A 19,444-nucleotide genomic window follows, 5' to 3' on the forward strand; every position below is an offset into this window, starting at 1 on the left:
TACACAACGAAAAAGATCATGCAACAACACGAAAGGAAAAGAACATCTTAGTGGTTACTCCTCGATGCTTGTCTGGAGGCCCAGCATAGTATCTATCAGCTCAACGCATTGTTTTAGAGCAAGATAACAAGATACCAACTGGCTAGATCAACAGAAAAGAAGGAGCGGCATTGATGCCGATCAAACAATTTAGGGTTCTTATCTTTGACATGTTACTTTAAAAATACTACAAAAATACTTGTGTCTTAGGATTAGAGACTTCATGTATTGATATATGGCAATGAGGACAACCTCTTATCATGCTTAAGACTTGAGACTTAAGTCTCATTTTACTACTATGGGTCCCTTGTTTGTTTATGTATAATTCCTGAGTTGATGCAAACAAACCTGTGATCAGCTTTTAAAATGAAGGACTCATGAGCAAACTTTTTTGTGAAATTCACTAAGAAAATTATTTGCTTCCAAATTTGCCAATTTCAAGGTCTAGTTCATAAAACATAAAGGTCTGTTGATATTCAGGCGCCGACATGCCAAAAAAGTGTTCCTGTTTCATGCATTCCGCTCCTTTTCCATCCGAGTATACAGACAAAAGCTATCAGCACCTTCACCCTGCATGGAGCTGTACTCTCATAGATTGAACTGAAGTCTGTTGACATAAAGATGATGAGCTTGGGGGGGGGGGGGGGGGGGGCTTTTCCAAGTGTATTGTGGAGCCAGGAAAACTTTAAACAATAAGCTTCTCTCTGAATTTGCAGAGTAAGCACAACTTGAAGAAACAAAAATACTACATTCTCATCCTCTTTGTATTCTAGGGCTCCGTAAGTGTATGACGAGTTGCGGCTCTGACATTCTTGGACTCATTTAACCAGTGGTTTAGTGCAGGGTAAATGTAGATACAGTCATGGATGAAAGTATTGGCACCCCTGGAATTTTTCCAGAAAATACACCACTTCTCCCAGAAATTGTTGCAATTACAAATGTTTTTGGTATACACGTGTTTATTTCATTTATGTGCATTGGAGCAACACAAAAAAACCGAAGAAAAAGGACATAATTGACATAATTTTACACAAAACTCAAAAAATGGGCCGGACAAAATTGTTGGCACAGTTTTAAAAATTGTGGGTAAATCATTTTTTTCAAGCATGTGACGCTCATTTAAAGTCACCTGTGGCAGTAACAGGTGCTGGCAATCTAGAAATTACACCTGAAGCCAGTTAGAATGTATAAAAGTTGACTCAACCTTTGTGTTATGTGCCTGTGTGTGTCCCAACAACATGGAGGAGAGAAAGAAGAGCCCAGAAATGTCTGAGGACTTAAGAAGCAAAATTGTGGAAAAACATGAACAATCTCAAGGTTACAAGACCATCTCCAGAGATCTAGAAATTTTTTTGTTCACTTGTGTAATATAATCAAGAAGTTTATAACCCATGGAACTGTGGCTAATCTCCCTGGATGTGGACGGAAGAGAAAAATGGACAAAATAATGCAACAGGATAGTTTGAATGGTGGATGGTCAGTAAACCTCTACACAAATTCAGGCTGTCCTGCAGACTCAGGGTGCAAAAGTGTCAGCTCACACCATACGTCGTCATCTGAATGAGATGAATTGCTATGGCAGGAGACCGAGGAGAACCCCACTGCTGACAAAGAGACATAAAAAAGCCAGACTGGAGTTTGCAAAAATGTACCTGAGTAAGGCTCAATCCTTCTGGGAGAACATTTTGTGGACAGATGAGACTAAGGTAGAGCTTTTTGGAAAAGCACGTTATTCCACTGTTTAAAGAAAATGGAACAAGACCTACAAAGAAAAGAACACAGTACCTACAGACTATCAAAAGATTTTGGGCTGCAATGTAGGGCCTAGTGTCAGAAAGCTGGGTCTGCATCAGAGGTCATGGGTGTTCCAGCAGGACAGTGACCCCAAACATACCTCAAAAAAGCACCAAGAAATGGTTGGAGACAAAGTGCTGGAGAGTTCTGAAGTGGCCAGCAATAAGTCCAGATCTAAATCCCATTGAACACCTATGGAGAGATCTCAAAACTGCTGTTTGCAAGAAGCACCCTTCAAATCTGAGAGACCTGGAGCAGTTTGCAAAAGAGGAGTGGTCCAAAATTCCAATTGAGAGGTGTAAGAAGCTTGCTGATGGTTGTAGGAAGACATTGGTTTCAGGTATTTTTTCCCGAGGGTGTGCATCCACATATTAAGTTGAGGATGCCAATAATTTTGTCCGGCCCATTTTTTGAGTTTTGTGTAAAATTATGTCATTTTTTTCTTTTTTCCTCCAGATTTTTTGTGTTGCTCCAATGCACATAAATGAAAATAAACATGTGTATACCAAAAATATTTGTAACTGCAACAATTTCTGGGAGACATGGTGTATTTTCTGGAAAAATTCCAGGGGTGCCAATACTGTAGTCCATGACTGTATGCGGAGTATACCCTCATACTTTTTAGTCTCTGCAGAGCAGTAATCATCAACTGATAGCCTGAGGGCCATACCAGGACCCCTAAAGCTTCCCATCCGGCCCCAAGATGATGATTAAATCCTGGAAATGTGAGATGGAAAAAAGATGTGATTTTCTCTTTTGTCTTTAAAACACAACTCTATAAACAACCACAAATATCATTAATATTGGGACAGTGTTATCGAGAATGACTTAACATTTGATCTGTTTCTACAGTTATCTACTTGTCAGCCATTAATAGTAAATAAGATGCGTGACAAACACATACTTATTAGTCCAGTCCTGATTAATTCTAGTTTCTTTTTTGACTATGACAGAGGATTACTATTTCCAGCCACAGATAACATACAACTAGCTGGTATCTTGTAGTTATTGACAGCTCCTGTGACAATGTTTACAGTCCCTGATAAACACGAAAAGATAAGATTAAAACAGCTAACAAAGACCACCATGAAATAACTTAATTTTATTACACACAAAGCTTTCTGTTCCTTGCCTCACCACATCAGCCATAAAAAAGAAAAACACAAAACTCCCCAACAGAAACAGGTTCACATTAGACTAATGTCAGATTGGCTGACTGTATTTCTTTATGAAACTGACTGAATCTCAAAAGTGTGTGCAGTTCACAGGAAAACAAAAAACAAACAAATAAATAAATGAATAAAAATAAGGCAGGCCAAGAAGAGAAGTCAAAGGAGGAATATGTGATTATGTGGTGTACAACAGAAGGGTCTTGAGGTTTTCAAACACTACAAAAACATTCACCATGCAATCTCAGGAGACAGATAAAGGGCTGATTTGACCTAATAACAAAGCCATATTTAAACAGTTATCAGGAGAGAGACATTTCTTGATTACATTCATTTGGAGCTGAAAACAAAAAGACACTTTCATGGAAAATTAGACATTTGGTGTCAACTTTAATCACTAGTATTTGTAAAAGTCCCGTGAAAGTTGCTGTAGTGTTCAACTTCTGTGTGGCCTCAGCTTTTGTGCTTAATAGAGGCTCAGAATTAACCTGTAGTGTTGATATACAGTGCTTAAATTTATTAGACCACCTGTCATAAAAACGAGAAAACATAAATATTTTGATTAAGTGTTTTAATGCGGACTTTCTGATTTTCAGTCAGCTCTCGACGTTTTACCATTTTGAACAGGAATGAGGAATTTCAAACTGAATTCACCTTTTTATACCCAAATTTGAGCCGGCTCACTGGGTTTCTCTGAGAAGTCAGAAATTAATCAAGCATAACATTCAACCACTAAAACTCATTTTTCTGTTCAGGAAGTAGTAAATAACCATAATTTGACATATTAATCAAGAATAATAATAATGTGCTTTACTATTTTTCCTTTTTTTTTTTTGTAAATCAGTACATTTGAAAATTCATGGATAACAATAATAATACTATTTTAGCATTAAAAATATCATTTGGGCTAAAGAGCTTCTACATATTGGTGTATTAACCATTGCAGAAACATAAAAAAATGATTTTGGTAATTACCAATGCTGTTAATTTAGGGCAGCTGTGGCATAAACCTTACTTTGGGTGGTGGTCTAATAAATTTGTTAAGCACTGTATGTGTATCTAATGTGTGGATAGTAAGAAGACTTTCACATACATCGAGTGCTCTGTTTCTGGCTGCTAAGCTCATAAACATGCTGTGGTTTCCTGCAGCCTCTGGTTAACAGCTGCATAATTAAATATCAATGTTTTTTTGGGGTGATTTTGATGTTTAATGCTTTTTTTCTGTTTCTATGTGTTTCGAAACTAAGAAGAAAGGGAGTTGATATAAATGTTGCAGGTCTTGTACCTGTAGTGAAGCATTATTATAATTAATCAAAACTGCTTCAGAACGCTCCATTGGCACCCAGAAATGGAAGAAAAAGTTTAGTGGGTTTTGTTTGGGTGAAAATGAAATTTTACTTTGAAGCTGCCATGTTTTAAGATGCTAAAAATCAACACAGGATCATGTGTATTCCCCTGATTGGCTTCGACCTCAGAGAAGACTGACACTTAGTCCAGACAGGAGGCAGAAAGGATGTGAAAACTTCATTCTCATTAATACATTTGCAGCTCTTTCTCTCTGCTCCTCCTCTGTTTCTTCTATAGAGCTGATCTTGCGTGTATCTTGTTGAATTTTTGTGTTTCTGTATTTTTTCCTAAGGAGTTTCTTGGTATATTCATTGTAATTATAGTGTGTGCATATGTGTTTTTGTTACGTTGTGTTGATTCAACTCACAGTGCATAGTCAGGAATGATTTTCTTTGTAAAGAATTCTTCTACTCCTTCGTCCACTCGGCCCATCCCTTCGCTCGCCTCATTCTCAACCTTTGAAGCAGGCTCCTGGAACACAAAAACATCATGAATCATCTAGTTTTGTTTTGAGGGATTATGTGAGGGTAATGCAGGGATATTTTGAGTTTATTTCTATCTTGTGTGAGACCGTTTATATTAAAATTTTCTATAATTTTATTTTTTTTTAATAACTGGAGAAGACTTTCAATCCTAAAATACAAACAAAAGAGAATTCCAGTTTCTTCTTCCTTACACTTTTACATATGTGTGGTATAAATTACTGAAAGATAGAAAAGTTTTATAATTGCTCTGGAAGATCGCTTTAGCCTTCAGCCACCAAACAGGCCTTAATGTCTGCAACAGAATCTTTGAGAGCCAACAGGCCGAATCAAAGTCCTTCAGAAATGCTTATTTACCACTGACAGGCTCAGTGTTTTTCCTGTCTGACTACATTACAGATGTAGAGAGATGCAGACATAGTATTGTTATAAAAGAATGTGAGACTTATTAACCACAAAGCACTCTTTAAAATCACCAAACTCCACAGACAAAACTATAATTTACCAATATTAACACAGAAGCACCCAGTCTTTTTTATGTTATTGTGTGTCTTCAGTGTTTTAATGCAAAGAACCAACAAAATATATATTATAAAAGTAAAACCTGAAATTAAACACTGTAATGGTAAAGCAGCATCTCTTATGCTCGGCAAACAACAATTTTTGTTATTTTCTACATGTCTATAGCAGCTGTTTTAAACAGGAGGGCTGTGGCACCCTGCAATGCCATTTGGTATTATTAGGGGTAAGCTCAAATGCTTTTTATATACCCAAGAATGAATGAATGAATGAATAAATGGATGGATGGATGGCTGGATGGATACTGTACTGTACTGTACTAAAATATTAATTGTATGTGTTTATCTGGCCACTGAAGTGAATCTGATATATCCCAAAGTCATAGCTATGACTGAGGATGAAACAGTTATTGGTTTATTATAGCCATGGTAAAAATCCCCCCATAGGTAATACTGTTCCATCTAAATTCTCATCAAAAATCTTAATCACTACATTTAAAATAACACATACACTAAATACAACAGGTGGCAGAGTAGCAGCAGTGATAGAGATCAGAGCAAACACACAGTGGGCAGAAAGGAATGCAGAAATTAAATAAGATCTTGCACCATCCTCTACATTTGTGTCCACATGTTTCTGAGGTTCTTAGAGTGTAACCACCGTGAAATAATCAAAAAGTAGCATCTAATTTCTCTGTATCAGTGTTTCGTTTGTAACTACCATTGTGAACTGCATCATTCTGTAGCTCCCTCCATTTAGCTTTGGCTTAAAAAGATTACTTTATATCTTTTTTTTCTTTTGTACTTTCAGGCACTACTAAATGTAAAAACAATCAATAAAGTGTGAAGTGTTGAAAAAAAAAACATGAGCTTTTTGAATAATTATCTTTTTTGATGCAAATTTTATAAGGTTTTCATGTTTACCTAGAATTTTAAAACACCAAATATGCAAACAAAAAGTGATCAGTTGGGGAGCACAGATAGTCTAGCGGTCTAAGATGTGACCCATGTAAGCGGGTGGCCGGGTTCAAATCCGGCCTGTGGCCCTTTATTGCATGTCTCTCCCCACTCTCTCTCCTGTTTCCTACTCTAGCCACTGTCCTCCTCTATGTAATAAAGGCATGAAAAGCCCAAAAAATAAATCTTTAAAAAAAAGTGAACAGTTCACTGTTTTGCTAATGTTATACATGTTTCAACTTATTTGTAATACTGAACATTTAAGCACATTTTAATAAAACCATGATAAAAATGATAACTGTGATAATTTTGGTCACAAAAAATGTGATAAGAAATGTTCATATTCATATTACATCTATTGCCATGATGGTGAAGAATGCTTAATTACCTCCACTAAGGAGGTTATGTGATCAGGTGGGTTTGTTAGTCTGTTCGTTTGTTAGCAACATAACTCAAAAAGTTGCGGACGGATTTTGATGAAATTTTCAGGAAATGTCATAAATGGCATAAGGAAGAACTGATTCGATTTTGGGAGTGATCCGCATCACTGTCTGGATCCACACATTTTTTAAAGGATTCTGTACTATTGGTAGATAGGGCTAATGGTGGAGGTCTGCGCTGTTACCACTTTACACCTGGAGATGGCGGACATGAGTAACTTCAATCCCAGCAGAATTTTTGGGTGTGTTTCTTTTCAAAGTTTTGGAGTTTATAGAGTTTGAAAGATGCACACCCGGCAGAGGAGAAAAGTCGGAGTCTAAAAGAGAGAAAGACAGTGAATTGTAGCGAGAATACGCACAATGCTGGGAGGAACAGAGGAATATTCACCCTCTGCCATGACTTCCAGTCGTCTGGTGAGACCATGGGTGAGAATGTCAGTGCATCTGTTGGCACCGGCAGGCAATGCTTCTGCCATGACAGACCACCCATAGTGAAGCTTATGCTTTGCCTCACCGTATGTCCACCCCACCGGGGAGGGAGTTATTGGCGAATGCCGTAGTGGGGGGCACATGGGAAAGGATCCAGGAATTTTTAAAGGGTTCTTCACTATTGGGAGATAGGACTAACGGCGGAGGTCAGTGCTCTCAGAGTGCTTTTCTAGTATTCAAGCTGCCGCAAAGATGCAACAAATTGTACAGCCTTGCTTCACACACCTTTAACCTGGAAGTACAGCAGACAAATAATAAACACATTTTACAGGTGGTCTTTCAAAACAAGTGTCACCTTATACGTATCAACTCAAATACAAAACTCTTCTGTCCTGGTCCCGAGATGAGCCGTTGAACAACGACCAGTAAATTCTTTTTAGTAGACGACTCAAATGTCACCCTGACCTTTTGCAACATTAACTTTCCTTCCATTTTACCATATCAGACATTTGTGTTTATTTCCATCTATGTCATAATAAGCTTATGAACCAAGAGTTTAAAAAGAAATTGTGTTTTCTGAAGACATGCAAGCTTTTTGGTTTTCAGTCTTCCCTGGGCTTAATCTTTTCAGCAATATGATGTCAGCAGTTACAATAACAACACTCATAATTCAGACTGCAGCATATATAATCATAATAACATGCAGAATTTTGATCATCTGTGTACAGCTGGTTTAATTTCTAACCAACTCAGCTGCTGATCGAGTCATAATACCATGACACAAGTGTGTTCAAATGCATTTGGTGACCATGACAGTCACTTGCAAATCTCACCATGTCAGCCCTGAGTTTAAGTTAATGTTTTTACAAAATGTAATGATGTACCCTTCAGGCATTTCTGAGATATTGCATTTACAAATATGGGTCAGACACAAAGAAGGGACAGGCTGAAAACAGCTGTGATTATAGCTAGCAGGATGTCAAAGAGAATAAAGATCATTTCTGCAGACTTGGCTACTTCTCTGACTTTAATGTTCGCCCAGTGTCCTGGATTGAGTTTCAAAGAGTCCCTATGTATTTTCTCCATAATGTGTGGGAGTCTATGGTTTAATTTGTGCCAGCCTAGGGGTCCTTAACTTGTAAACATCTGAGAATAACTGGGTTATAAAAGACTTGTTTACTTATCCAGTGAAACCTATATAAATGAATAGCACAAATCTATGCATTCATTAGAAGAATATTAGTAACTGAGACTTAAAGCTTCTGTCAGCTGTTTATTAATACTATTAAAACAGGCTGAAATTACTTCCTATGCTTATTAATTAAATTCTTTCTATTTGAGCTATAAAGAAAAACACATCATCTGAAACTCTTTTGGGTATTTCTGTGAAGTTACTTTTTGCATAATCAACACAAAACAACATTCCTCACAGTCGCTTTAAATTGAACTCTTAAATAGGATAGGACTAAAAGTGCTGATGAACATTTCCTCTCCTGCTTAAAGGAGGAATGATGAATAAATCTAATACCCCTTACATAGTAACTTCTTTTTGTGTTATTAAGTGCATTAAAGCATTCACAAAATTAAAACCCTGCATATTCACTGGATTCTGCATCACCCTATGCTTTCAGTTTACTGTAAATTAAAAACCTGCTTTTGAGTTTTGAAATGGACCTGCTCAGGCTGCTGTGGCTGGAGCAATAAGGAGTTCCTGTTCAGGACAGTTGTCATGTGTAAGCATTATTCTAACTGGGTCAAGCATAGTCTGCAGAAACACACATTAGCCTACTGGAGCCGCTATTGTGAGGATGCAGGCCTTCAGCTTACCCTTTACATCGCTTCATTTTACCATCTCCATCTGCTTCTATATGCAGCACAGCACAGACAAAAACCATGTTAAGTAGTCTGTGATAATACCAGTTCAGGAAAAGGTCATCACTGCATGTTTTTTTTCGCTTAACACCACCTAAATGTATGGGGGATCAACTAACAATAAGAAATTCTGGCAAGGTAGTTAACATTTGCAGATCTGATCACAAAATGCCTTTAAATTTTGAAAGGAAGAGTAACAATTTGTAAAACAAAATCCTCTAAAGACTCTTCATTTCTGTGTTTTATACTATTATTCATTGAAGTGGCATATGTCCCTGTCTCTTTTTTGCTCTTCTACTTTGTATGCTATCCTCTGTATGTGCATTTCTTTGTTATTCAAATGAAGAATACTATGTTGAAAAAACAGAAGGTGGAGGGCCAAGGCAAGACAGTTATTCACACAAAGGACAACAGCATCACTTTCCACAGAACAACCTTCAATCTTCACATATCGAATGGCCGGTAAATATGAGCAGCAGAGGACAAAGCTGTTCATGACAACCTCTAAATCTTGATTGTTTGTTAAAGATACAGGAGGTAAAACTTTCAGTTGATAAATGTGTAAAAATCATTTCAGATTAACAATCCTAGGCAGTATTGGAGCCATAACAACACATTTGGTTCAGAGTTATATTTGATAACCACTTTTCAAATTTTTACCCCTCAATTGTGATGATTTACAGCTTTATAGTTAAACTCCAAGAAGCAAATTGTGCAAAGCAAGTAGTTTGAAGATCAAGAAACAATCAACAATGAAAAATGTTGCCCTCCTAGTTTGTACAAATAGTAGTATTATGCATCCAGGAATCAGTGTTAGTTCTGCTATGAAAACTATGACTTCACAAAACAAACACTATAAAGTCAGAAAACAAAGTGAAAATGTGACAAATTAACAAACTAAGAGGTAGATCCATTAATATTGTCCTGCGCCGCGCTTGCAGCACCAAATTTAGCTCAAGATTTATGCTTGCTAACTGCCTCTCTTTTGCACCATACCCACAAACTTACAAGAGTTTGCACTGATCATATGCTGGTGCAAACACACCCAGAGAGTGTGCTAAAATCATCAACACCACAATGACAGAGCGAGACAGAAAAAAAAAAAATTATAATACAATTTTCAGACCGAGAACTCATTTGTGCAGAGGCATGTACGGAAACACACTTCTGTCTGCATATTAGATGATAGGGGTGTGACGAGATCTTGTGGCACGAGATCTCACAAGATCAAAACGTCACAAGATGTCTCATAGAGGTGAAAATCATCTCGTGAGATCAGTATTGCCCAGACATCAGGAGCAGCAGCTCTCCTGACAGAAAACAAAACCTAGCTGGAAGTTATAAAAGATCACAAAGATGCCCTGAACACTTTAAAATCATTGGTTTGCCAGCTAATGAAGAAATGGAGCTGATCTGTGACATGGCATGGGAGTTTGCACATCCAGTCTACATGTGGACTTGGAGAAGGCTTACGATCGTGTTCTGCGGGGGGTCATGTGGGGGGTACTGGCGGGAATATGGGGTCCTGGGGCCACTGCAGTGAGCCATCAGGTCTCTCTTTATAACCAAAGTGAGAGTTCTGTCCGTTTCCTCAGCACAAAGTCGGACACATTTCCTGTGCGTGCTGACCTCTGCCAGAGTTGCCCCTTGTCTCCAGTTCTGTTTGTGTTTTTCATGGACAGGATCTCAAGGCGCAGTCAGGGGGAGGAGGGTTTCTGGTTTGGAGGGCTCGGAATTTTATCTCTGTTGTTTACAGATGACGTGGTTCTGCTGACTTCCTCAGCTGGGGACCTCCAACGGGCACTTGGGAGGTTTGCTGCTGAGTGTGAAGCAACTGGTATGAGAATAACCACCTCCAAGTCTGTGGCCATGGTTCTCTGCTGGAAAATGGTGGATTGCTTCCTCCGAGTGGGGAGTGAGTCTTTGCCCCAAGTGAAGGAGTTTAAGTATCTCGGGGTCTTGTTCACGAGTGAGACCGTGAGATCGACAGGCGGATTGGTAAAAATAAAATACTTGGCTAATAACACATTTAATTATTTTATCATGTTTTATTCAAAAGTGGGTTATGCCCAGATCCTGGGAATGATCCCTTTCTATTTGTAATGAGCCTGACTTGCATATGAAGGGAGCAATTTTGCGCCCAACTTTTGAATATTCCCCCATTACCTACATATTTATGAGACAGAGCACTGTTTGCTTTGCTGAGCAGTTTGTGTGCAGGTTGTGTGCATTTAGCGTAGATTTGCGCATGCTCTGTGGAACAGATCTTTTTTGCCATTTGCTTACCTAAAAACCAAGCAAAAAGCCATGCTATCCTTAAGTGGATCAACCTCTGAGCAGTTACCGCACTATAGGTGCATCCCAAGTAGTTTATTTCATCAGTCTTCGGTCTTCGGTTGAACCAGAAGTAGTTTCTGACCCTCCATCTTAAAGACCATCCCAATGGTCCTAAGCTGGACTAAAGGTCAAGGATCAGAACTGAGATTTAAATCCCGATAAGTAGACACATGAGAGCAGGCTTCCCAGAACTCTTTATACTGAAAAACGCGGTCCCTTATTGGATATCACTCTCTGATTAACGCTGTGACGCCGTGGACTTCAGTGAAACTTCACAACATCAGCAGGGTTTAATAACAGAGGAGAAACTGTGCTTAAAAAAGATGTGAAACGGACTCAATGGAAACTACAGATTATAAACAATACCAGTTTTAAAAGAGTCATTAAGTTATGATGTGGATGTGATTCAAAAGAATCAGGTATTCATAGTTACTTTAATAGTCAGTTATTTTCTGTGTTTATTGGATCATGAAGAGAATTAAAGTCTGACAGAGCAGATGTCTGTTTGTCAGTAAGAAACACTTTTAACATCCATCATGGGGTCAATAAAGTTTATATAGGACTGATCGTGTATGCTATTCTATAAAACAATCAGGATTTATGAAACACAGCGATCATAATCAGAGGAAATATGGGTATTCTACTTATTGGATAATTAGGCTACTAAATCATTTTACAGTAAAGCATGTGCTTGTAAAGAAAGAGTCTGCATGTTTTTTTTATTAACAGCAGGTTTCTCCTCATGTTTAGATGTTTGTAATCACACACATACTAAGACCAAAGATTGTTAGTGTGGATATATCATTAGCATAAATACAGTTCATATTCACTCTGATACAATCAGCTGTTTATGCTTCCTGACAGCTGATTGATGATCAAAAGGCACTGTCATCAAAAACTGACATCACTTAACGTGACGCTGCAGAGGAAAAGAAGTCCCAAGAGCTCAAAAAAAATCGGTCTCTCCATGAGTCTCTGGTGGGAGGGACCAAGACAGAAGGAAAAGACTCAAGCCCTAAAAGAGAGAAAGTGTGTTTCTAATTATCAAACATGTACCTGCACCATCCCATATTGGAGCTCTTGGTGATAAATAAACCTGCTACTGAAGTTGATATAGCTGCTTTACCTTTTCTTGAATTTAATTATACACTACTTCTGTCTGCTGCCATGTACGTTGATGGAAAACGTCTTTCTTGACAGGCTGTAATTACAATTCGGCCACTATGTCAAATTGAATTCATTGTCCAATGCACTAGCCAGGTGCTTGGTTTTGGGTGTGACACTATTTTACAAGCTTTAAAAATAGTAATGAAACACTTGTTTCAGTGGTAACAGTAAGGGTTAGGAGCTTGGCTAAAACCTCTAGCTGTGAACGTACTATATCATCCCCATGCCTCATCTCTCTGTCTTTATTTCCTTTTACCTGCCAGAATTTCCCCTCAAAAGATCCAGAATATCTATAAAAATGTACACATCAAAAACTAAAAATGCACAAGACTAGAATTATAGAGAAGAAAAGTCTTTTGAGCTAAAATTTACTATGACCAAATGGCTAATATTTGCAAAAGGCTCGTTAATTTTTTGCCAAAAGTGGAAAGATAAAAACTGAGTAAAAGTCAGGAGCCAGAATTTCTCCTCATGAATGCAGCGTTTGTTTCACCCCCAGGCTGTTCCATCTATCATCCAGTGGAAATACTGTGCCTCTCTTTCATTCTCTGCCACCTCCTTTACTGCCACCTGTCTCTATGTGCTACATGCCAGCATGGCACACAATTGTTGGCATACACTCTCACTCTCCCTCGTATGCACACATAAACTCATACTCTTGTTACTAAGGGGTAACAGATCTGTCTTTATTAAATAGATGTGTGGATGTGATTAGTCGTTCATACAGGAGGCTGCTGGGTAAAAAGCAACATCCACAAATTTAGCATCCATCAACAACTGCTAGTCAAAGGTTTATAACATTTTTATTTGTTAAAAAGCAAGCGATATTGACACAGGCAGGTTTACTCTAGATTAAGTCCTCTGCTTAGACAGCATGCATGCAGACACAGCTCCTCCCATGGGTGTGCACAATCACAGGCTAGGGCAGCAGCACAGTGCACACACTGCAGGCCTGACTGGAGCAGGAGGAAGAGAAGCATTACCAGGCAGCAGATGGGAGGGAGAAGATGTTGTAGCATGAAGCAGAGAAGCGATTGTTCATTACAACAAACCATCTTGTTATTGAAATAATCATCTATGCTTCAGCTGGTCCAAAATGCTGCAGTGTGCACTGACAAGAACAAGGAGAAGACATCATATTTATCCCATGTAGGCTTCTCTGCATTTCCTCCCAATAAAATCTTAAACAAATAGGAAAAATCGATCTTCACACCTACAGAGCACCATCAGCATGTGAGGAAAACATGCTGACTATTCAACTCTACACATCACGCCACCAGGATACAGACCTGCTTTAGAAAACTTGAGTCTCAAAAAGTAGTGAAAAATATACTACTAAAAACATACACCTGCTTTGGTCTGTGAGACCGAACTATCTTTTCTTTTTCAGTAGGCTCAAATGTTTTAATAAAGCTTACAGTTAGGGTTCATTTGGGCTGTAGGTTTGATACAGTTGCACACCAGGCTCTTGTCTCCTATTAGTATGCAATTTATTTTTCTCCCTTGTCTCGATTATTTATGTCAAGTACTTGCTATAATGGACCTTCTTGACTCCTGCTGCTACAATGATCAATACCAGTCATGCTTGTATTTATTGTATAGTTGTTAAAGTTGTCCCTGTAAATTACGACAAAGAGAACGATACAGAAATGCTCAGTGTATAAAGAGTCATGCGATGACCTTCTTTTTGATTTGGTGCTATAGAAAACTGGATTACTGGACTTGAAATATTTCGATCTACTTGTTGTTGGGTTACCCCAATATTTGGCTTTTTGCTGATCATCTGTTAACTGTGTACTGATAAAATGAATCAATTTAAAAATATTCTTCTTTAGCTCCACTGTCTCTTCCCTTCTGAATTTGCTCTGGTTCTCATTTATTTACTCCCTCACCTGATGTCCAGCCCACAAAACGATCTGATTGGCTACCATAACACATGGCAGTGAGCACCACTGACAAGTAGAGAGACACAATACAGTAGTTGTGTTGAAAACATATATTTGATCTGCAAGACTGTCCACAGATGTTTAGACAGATAATGTTAAAATGGGGGTATTATGCCTCTTTTCAAAGCTTTACACCATCTCTCTGATACCCACGTAGTAGCTTAACATGGTTTACAGCTCAAAAAACTCCTCATGTTTCTCACACTGGTGTCCTGAAAAACCCTTATTTAAACCTTCGATTGAAACGCTTCGTTTTCACTGCTGTTTCTGAGTAAAATATGACGAATTTTGATATATGTCCGTACATGTTAGACCCGGAGTCTGATCCTGATAGTTTGGAGAGAGAGGGGAAGAAAACCAGCAGCAGCGAAGGATAGAGCAGGATGTTTCTGTTTGGTAAGTGATTAATTACTGTGTTACTAAATGGCTAAATGGCTAAAAGGCCTTGTGGGGGCGGTCTGTTCCGCTTTGCTGGCAGCACGGACGAACCAGTCAGGAGATCCTTTTGCAATGACCTCATCAGTTCGCTCCATCAAAATCTTGTCTTAGGAGGATCTTGGAGAGATTCCCAACGAACAGTTTTCATCAGTTTACAGTCTAATTCCAAGATTTCTTGTGGTTTGAAAATTTGCAGAGGTGAAGTATGGACACCCAACATTGTGACTTTATATTTATGTTTTAAAATTGGAAAAGTATAATACCCCCTCTTTAACATTCGCCTGCAGTGTAAAAGTGAGCTGCAGTGAGCTACAGGTGATGTTGAATGTTTTAAGTTTTGCTGGTGCCAGTGCGGCAGGGAATAATTCAAGCTTCCACACTGCAAATATTACTTTATTTATCTGTTTAAGACTGTTTTTTTCTTACATTATAAAACATAAAGTTAGCCAGCAATAACACACTTTATTTAACCATATGACTGACATTATTTCATACATTAAACATGTTATAGTCCCCTATTAGTAGTAACTGTTCTGAAGCTGATTCAAAGACAGTCTGACTGCAGACCGTACATCTCTGACAGCCACTCTCATAGACCCTATCATCTGAGACACCATCTGTTTCTGAACAGAAGTGCCATAATTTGATTTTTTTTTTTTAATTCAACTTTAATCATTAACAAAGTCTGGCTGTAACGTTCATGAAATAACCACACAGCAAACATTACAGACTAAAATATTTCATAAATAAAACAGAGAAAATATCAAAGGTCTAATCTGGGATTACATTATGTATAAACCTGTTTTAGAAGTAGATACGCAAATGGTGGATCACTTTAGTTTTGTAAGCTTTAGCTAATACTAACATAGCTAGGCTAGCTACATAGTAAACATAACTACATAAGCCAATGCAGCTAAGTTAGCTTTAGCAATGTAAGTTTTAGCCAAATCTAACATAACTTTTGGTATCCTAACAGTTACTCTTACCCTAACCCTTAACAGAAGTTTAATCTGATTTTATGCACATGTGTGTTCTTAAATAGACAGGGTCTCAGATGAACAGCCTGTGAGGATGGCTGTCTGAAATGTACGGTCTGCAGCCAGACCCCTCTCTCTGATTCTGGTAACCCTGAGAGAGAAGAGGGAAATCAAGCTGTTTCTGGTAACGTTATGGAGACCTTCATAGTTGTGCTTATTTTTCTATACCAATTCAAATTCTAAATTTTGACAAAAAGATTTTAATTTTTATTGTAAAGCTCCAGATATCAGTTATTATCAACCTCATGAACTACTGATAATCAGTATGGTCTCTGAGAAACCAAAATCAGTCGAACCTTTGTCCAAACACTTGCCTGTAGAGGTCATAAACTCATGGTGTGGTGTATATCTGATTGCAACACTTGAACCGTTCAATATTTGGGGCCAAAATGTGTTTTTTGTAAATTTTCAACCTGGTTTCTGCCTGTGTAATCAGATTTCTTCCTCATGGCTCCTGTTTATCTGCTTAAAGGTCCATGTTACAAAGTACAGTGTGAAGGTTTCCTCCTGCTCTGCCAGAATCTAACATGTTGCCTTGTGTTTGGACCATCTGTCACCTTCCCTCTCCCTTTCCTTATTTTGAATACTGTCTGTTCTGTGGTTGTTCCCACTTTAACTACTCTCTGTTTTTAATAAGAGATAAAATGAGTTAAATACATTTTTTAGGGTAACACCACCTTTAAGGGAGGACTGGACCCCTAAAGGTGATCATGGGCATGAGAAGAGCCAAGACCCAGGAGTGTCCTGGATTAAAATGAATCTGACATGGTGGTCCAACCCTGTAATTTTTAATTTGATGCACACTTACCCATCAAGACATTTCCCTATCATGCATTGAAAAGAAAATTAAAAGTAAAAAAAAAAAAGATCCCCCCATACAAGCACTGAAATAGCCCCTTATGTACATCTCTAAGTCCTGAAGTTATAAGATTCACCTACAACTAAATTATGCTTCATTTTCCTTTAAGCAGAAGGTCAAAGGAGTTGTAAAGCAGGTTAGAGGATGCTGTGTGCTTTAGCTCTATAGGCACGACAACTCAAAGGACCCAGATAATTTAAGATAAGTCCAACAATGTACCTCCTTATACATCTAATTAAATACACATACAATGGATCTGTTCAAAACTAGTTTACCTGGTGGAGTATCTGTAATAAGGAGTTTGCCAAGGTAAAGGACAGCCTCAGAAAAAACAGTCCCACTATGATAATGTTTAAGTATTTTCTGATTTAAAATATTTATATTTATAGAGTGATTATTTATTCTCCATTTTGTTAATTTTCAAGTAAGAAAAAATATATAACTGAGAGGAAAACATTAAAGCGCCTTTCAAAGCAAAAAGACATGACATCTGCTAAAAGTCCAGAGGAGCTGCTGAACAAAACTCTCCAGAGCTAATTAAAGCTTTAGAAAGCACTGTTTGTTTTATATTAGAAAGCCAAAACCGATGAATAACAGGCCTTATGGAAGCAGAGAAACTATGGGTGTATTTATTCAGGATTATACAGTTTTCACTCCTGGAGATCAGTTGTTTTCTGAAAGGCAGAAACAGAGTCCATGTGTTGTCTTAAGTGCACAGAGCAGAAACTAACCTGAAATCACCCCATAAAGGTCAGGCAATAAAAACAAACACTGCTGAGACTGATACCACTTGAGGACAGAAGAGGGTGGAAATGTCTCTGACATATTAGGACTGAAATCTGTGACTCATGACACAGAAGCTGGACAAAACACCACGCAGTAGTCCTGCACTCATTTTAAGAAATTTTAGAAATGCAACTTAAAACTGAATAAAATTAAGTTTCAGAAACTGCCAGTTAAAACAAGGTCATTAATTTTTTTTTAGATTTTATGAGATAATGCAGCTAATAGAGGAGGAAACTCGAGTTGGGGAGAGCAGAGTCAAAGGTCTGGTTCAAACCTGGACCCCCGGCTTCAAGAAGTACAGCCTCTGTGCATGGGCTGAACGACATAACAGTGAGACCTGGAGACGCTCAGGTCAGAATTATTGATTTACATTAAAATGTGTTAATTATATCAAATCATGGTATATAGAAATATATTCTAAAGAGCATGTTTACCACAAAACATAAAAAAGCAGCAAACTTCCTGATAAATATCACCTTTAGAGACATATTCAGCCATTTATAGGATTGAGTCTCTAACTCGCTTAAAGGCTAATGCCAGTTCATGCAAAGTGGGACGAAATCTAGCTGGTGTATACAACGGCTGCTGGTAGAGTGTGTAGCTCGGATGTAGCTGTAGAAAAGCAGTTTAATAAGACCTTGACCACATTTCTTTGTTAAAACAAGAGCAAAGAGCCACACTGAAAGCTTCTCTTTGCAGATAAGATATTTTTGCATGTCTCATAATAGGCTACAGCATGAGTTTTAGCCAACGACAAGCTCAGCATTTAAACACTGCAGCTGCACTAGCCTGTATAGCTCAGCTTAGCACTGGCATTAGTGCTGTACTGCTGTGACCTACTGATGGCCATTGTCCAGGCCTGAGCCAAGCCCATGCCCCTTCTCTCCAGGTATCCTCTCAGCTGCCCCCTCCATGACACATGTAGTCGCCCCCGGCAACAAGCCCACCAGGTCCTCGGCACCCAGTATGCAGTGAGTTGGATAAGGCCTGGGAAAGTGCACTAGCTGCCTGTAGAAGTGGAGCTTCTGTGCCTGTATCAAGCAGCTGACCCTTCCCATCCTTGCTCTCTTGGGCATGTCAGCATTAGACACATGGTCTTGCCAATGATACCCAAAATTGCGCCAAAGAGAAGTTGTCACAAAGGGGTCCAGTCAGCACCTCTAGCCATCAGCCAACATTCAGACCTCACATGGGTATAATAAGACAAGAAGGACCAACAACCGAAAGACTGACTTTCATCCACATGCTCAGTTTCAGGAATACCACACTGTCTTATTCAGCAAACCCATCACCCAATGTGTGAGTTCAAGTCCACGGTTGATCTCAGCCTCGCAGTCAGCGGATCGATGTATTACACCGCCAAAGTAGAAGAACTGCTCTACAACTCCCAGGCTCCCACCTTTCACAGACACACATTCAGTGGTACCATCCAAGGCATCCCCAGATGCCTGGATCTTTGTTTAGGCCCAGGAGACGTGCATTCCCAGCACTTCAGCCTCCTCACTCAGCAAGTTCAGAGCCCCCACAATAACATCTACAGTCTCTGCAAGGATCAAAGCATCATCAGCAAAGTCCAGGTTAGTGATCTGGACATCACCGAAAGGCAATCCACAGATTGTTGTCCCTGTTACCCGCCCTATTATCCAGTCCATACAGGCACTGAAGAACATAGGGGCTAAGATGCACCTCTGCCTCATCCCAGAATCAACTGGGAAGAAGTCAGAGATGGAGCCCCCACACTTCACAGCACTCTCTGTACCAGAGTATAGGGCAGACATCAGCTGGATTGTGTATCAGACACCATATAAACTACTGCAGCCATCGATG

General features: G+C 38.8%; 1 protein-coding gene across 8 annotated transcripts in view; it reads right to left on the minus strand.

Moving 5' to 3' along the window:
• Positions 1–19,444, minus strand: part of carmil2 (capping protein regulator and myosin 1 linker 2) — a 79,681-nt gene that overhangs the window by 17,534 nt on the left and 42,703 nt on the right. For all 8 annotated transcript variants that reach the window (XR_005992373.1, XM_041796293.1, XM_041796292.1 and 5 more), the window contains one exon: positions 4,717–4,820. Coding sequence is in view for 7 of the 8 variants with exons in the window: in XM_041796293.1 (XP_041652227.1) it covers positions 4,717–4,820 (104 nt within the window). In the remaining variant the exon portion in view is untranslated. The remainder of the gene's footprint in view (positions 1–4,716; positions 4,821–19,444) is intronic.

The sequence above is a fragment of the Cheilinus undulatus genome, linkage group 9 (assembly GCF_018320785.1).
Source record: "Cheilinus undulatus linkage group 9, ASM1832078v1, whole genome shotgun sequence".
NCBI classification, from domain to species: Eukaryota; Metazoa; Chordata; class Actinopteri; order Labriformes; family Labridae; genus Cheilinus; species Cheilinus undulatus.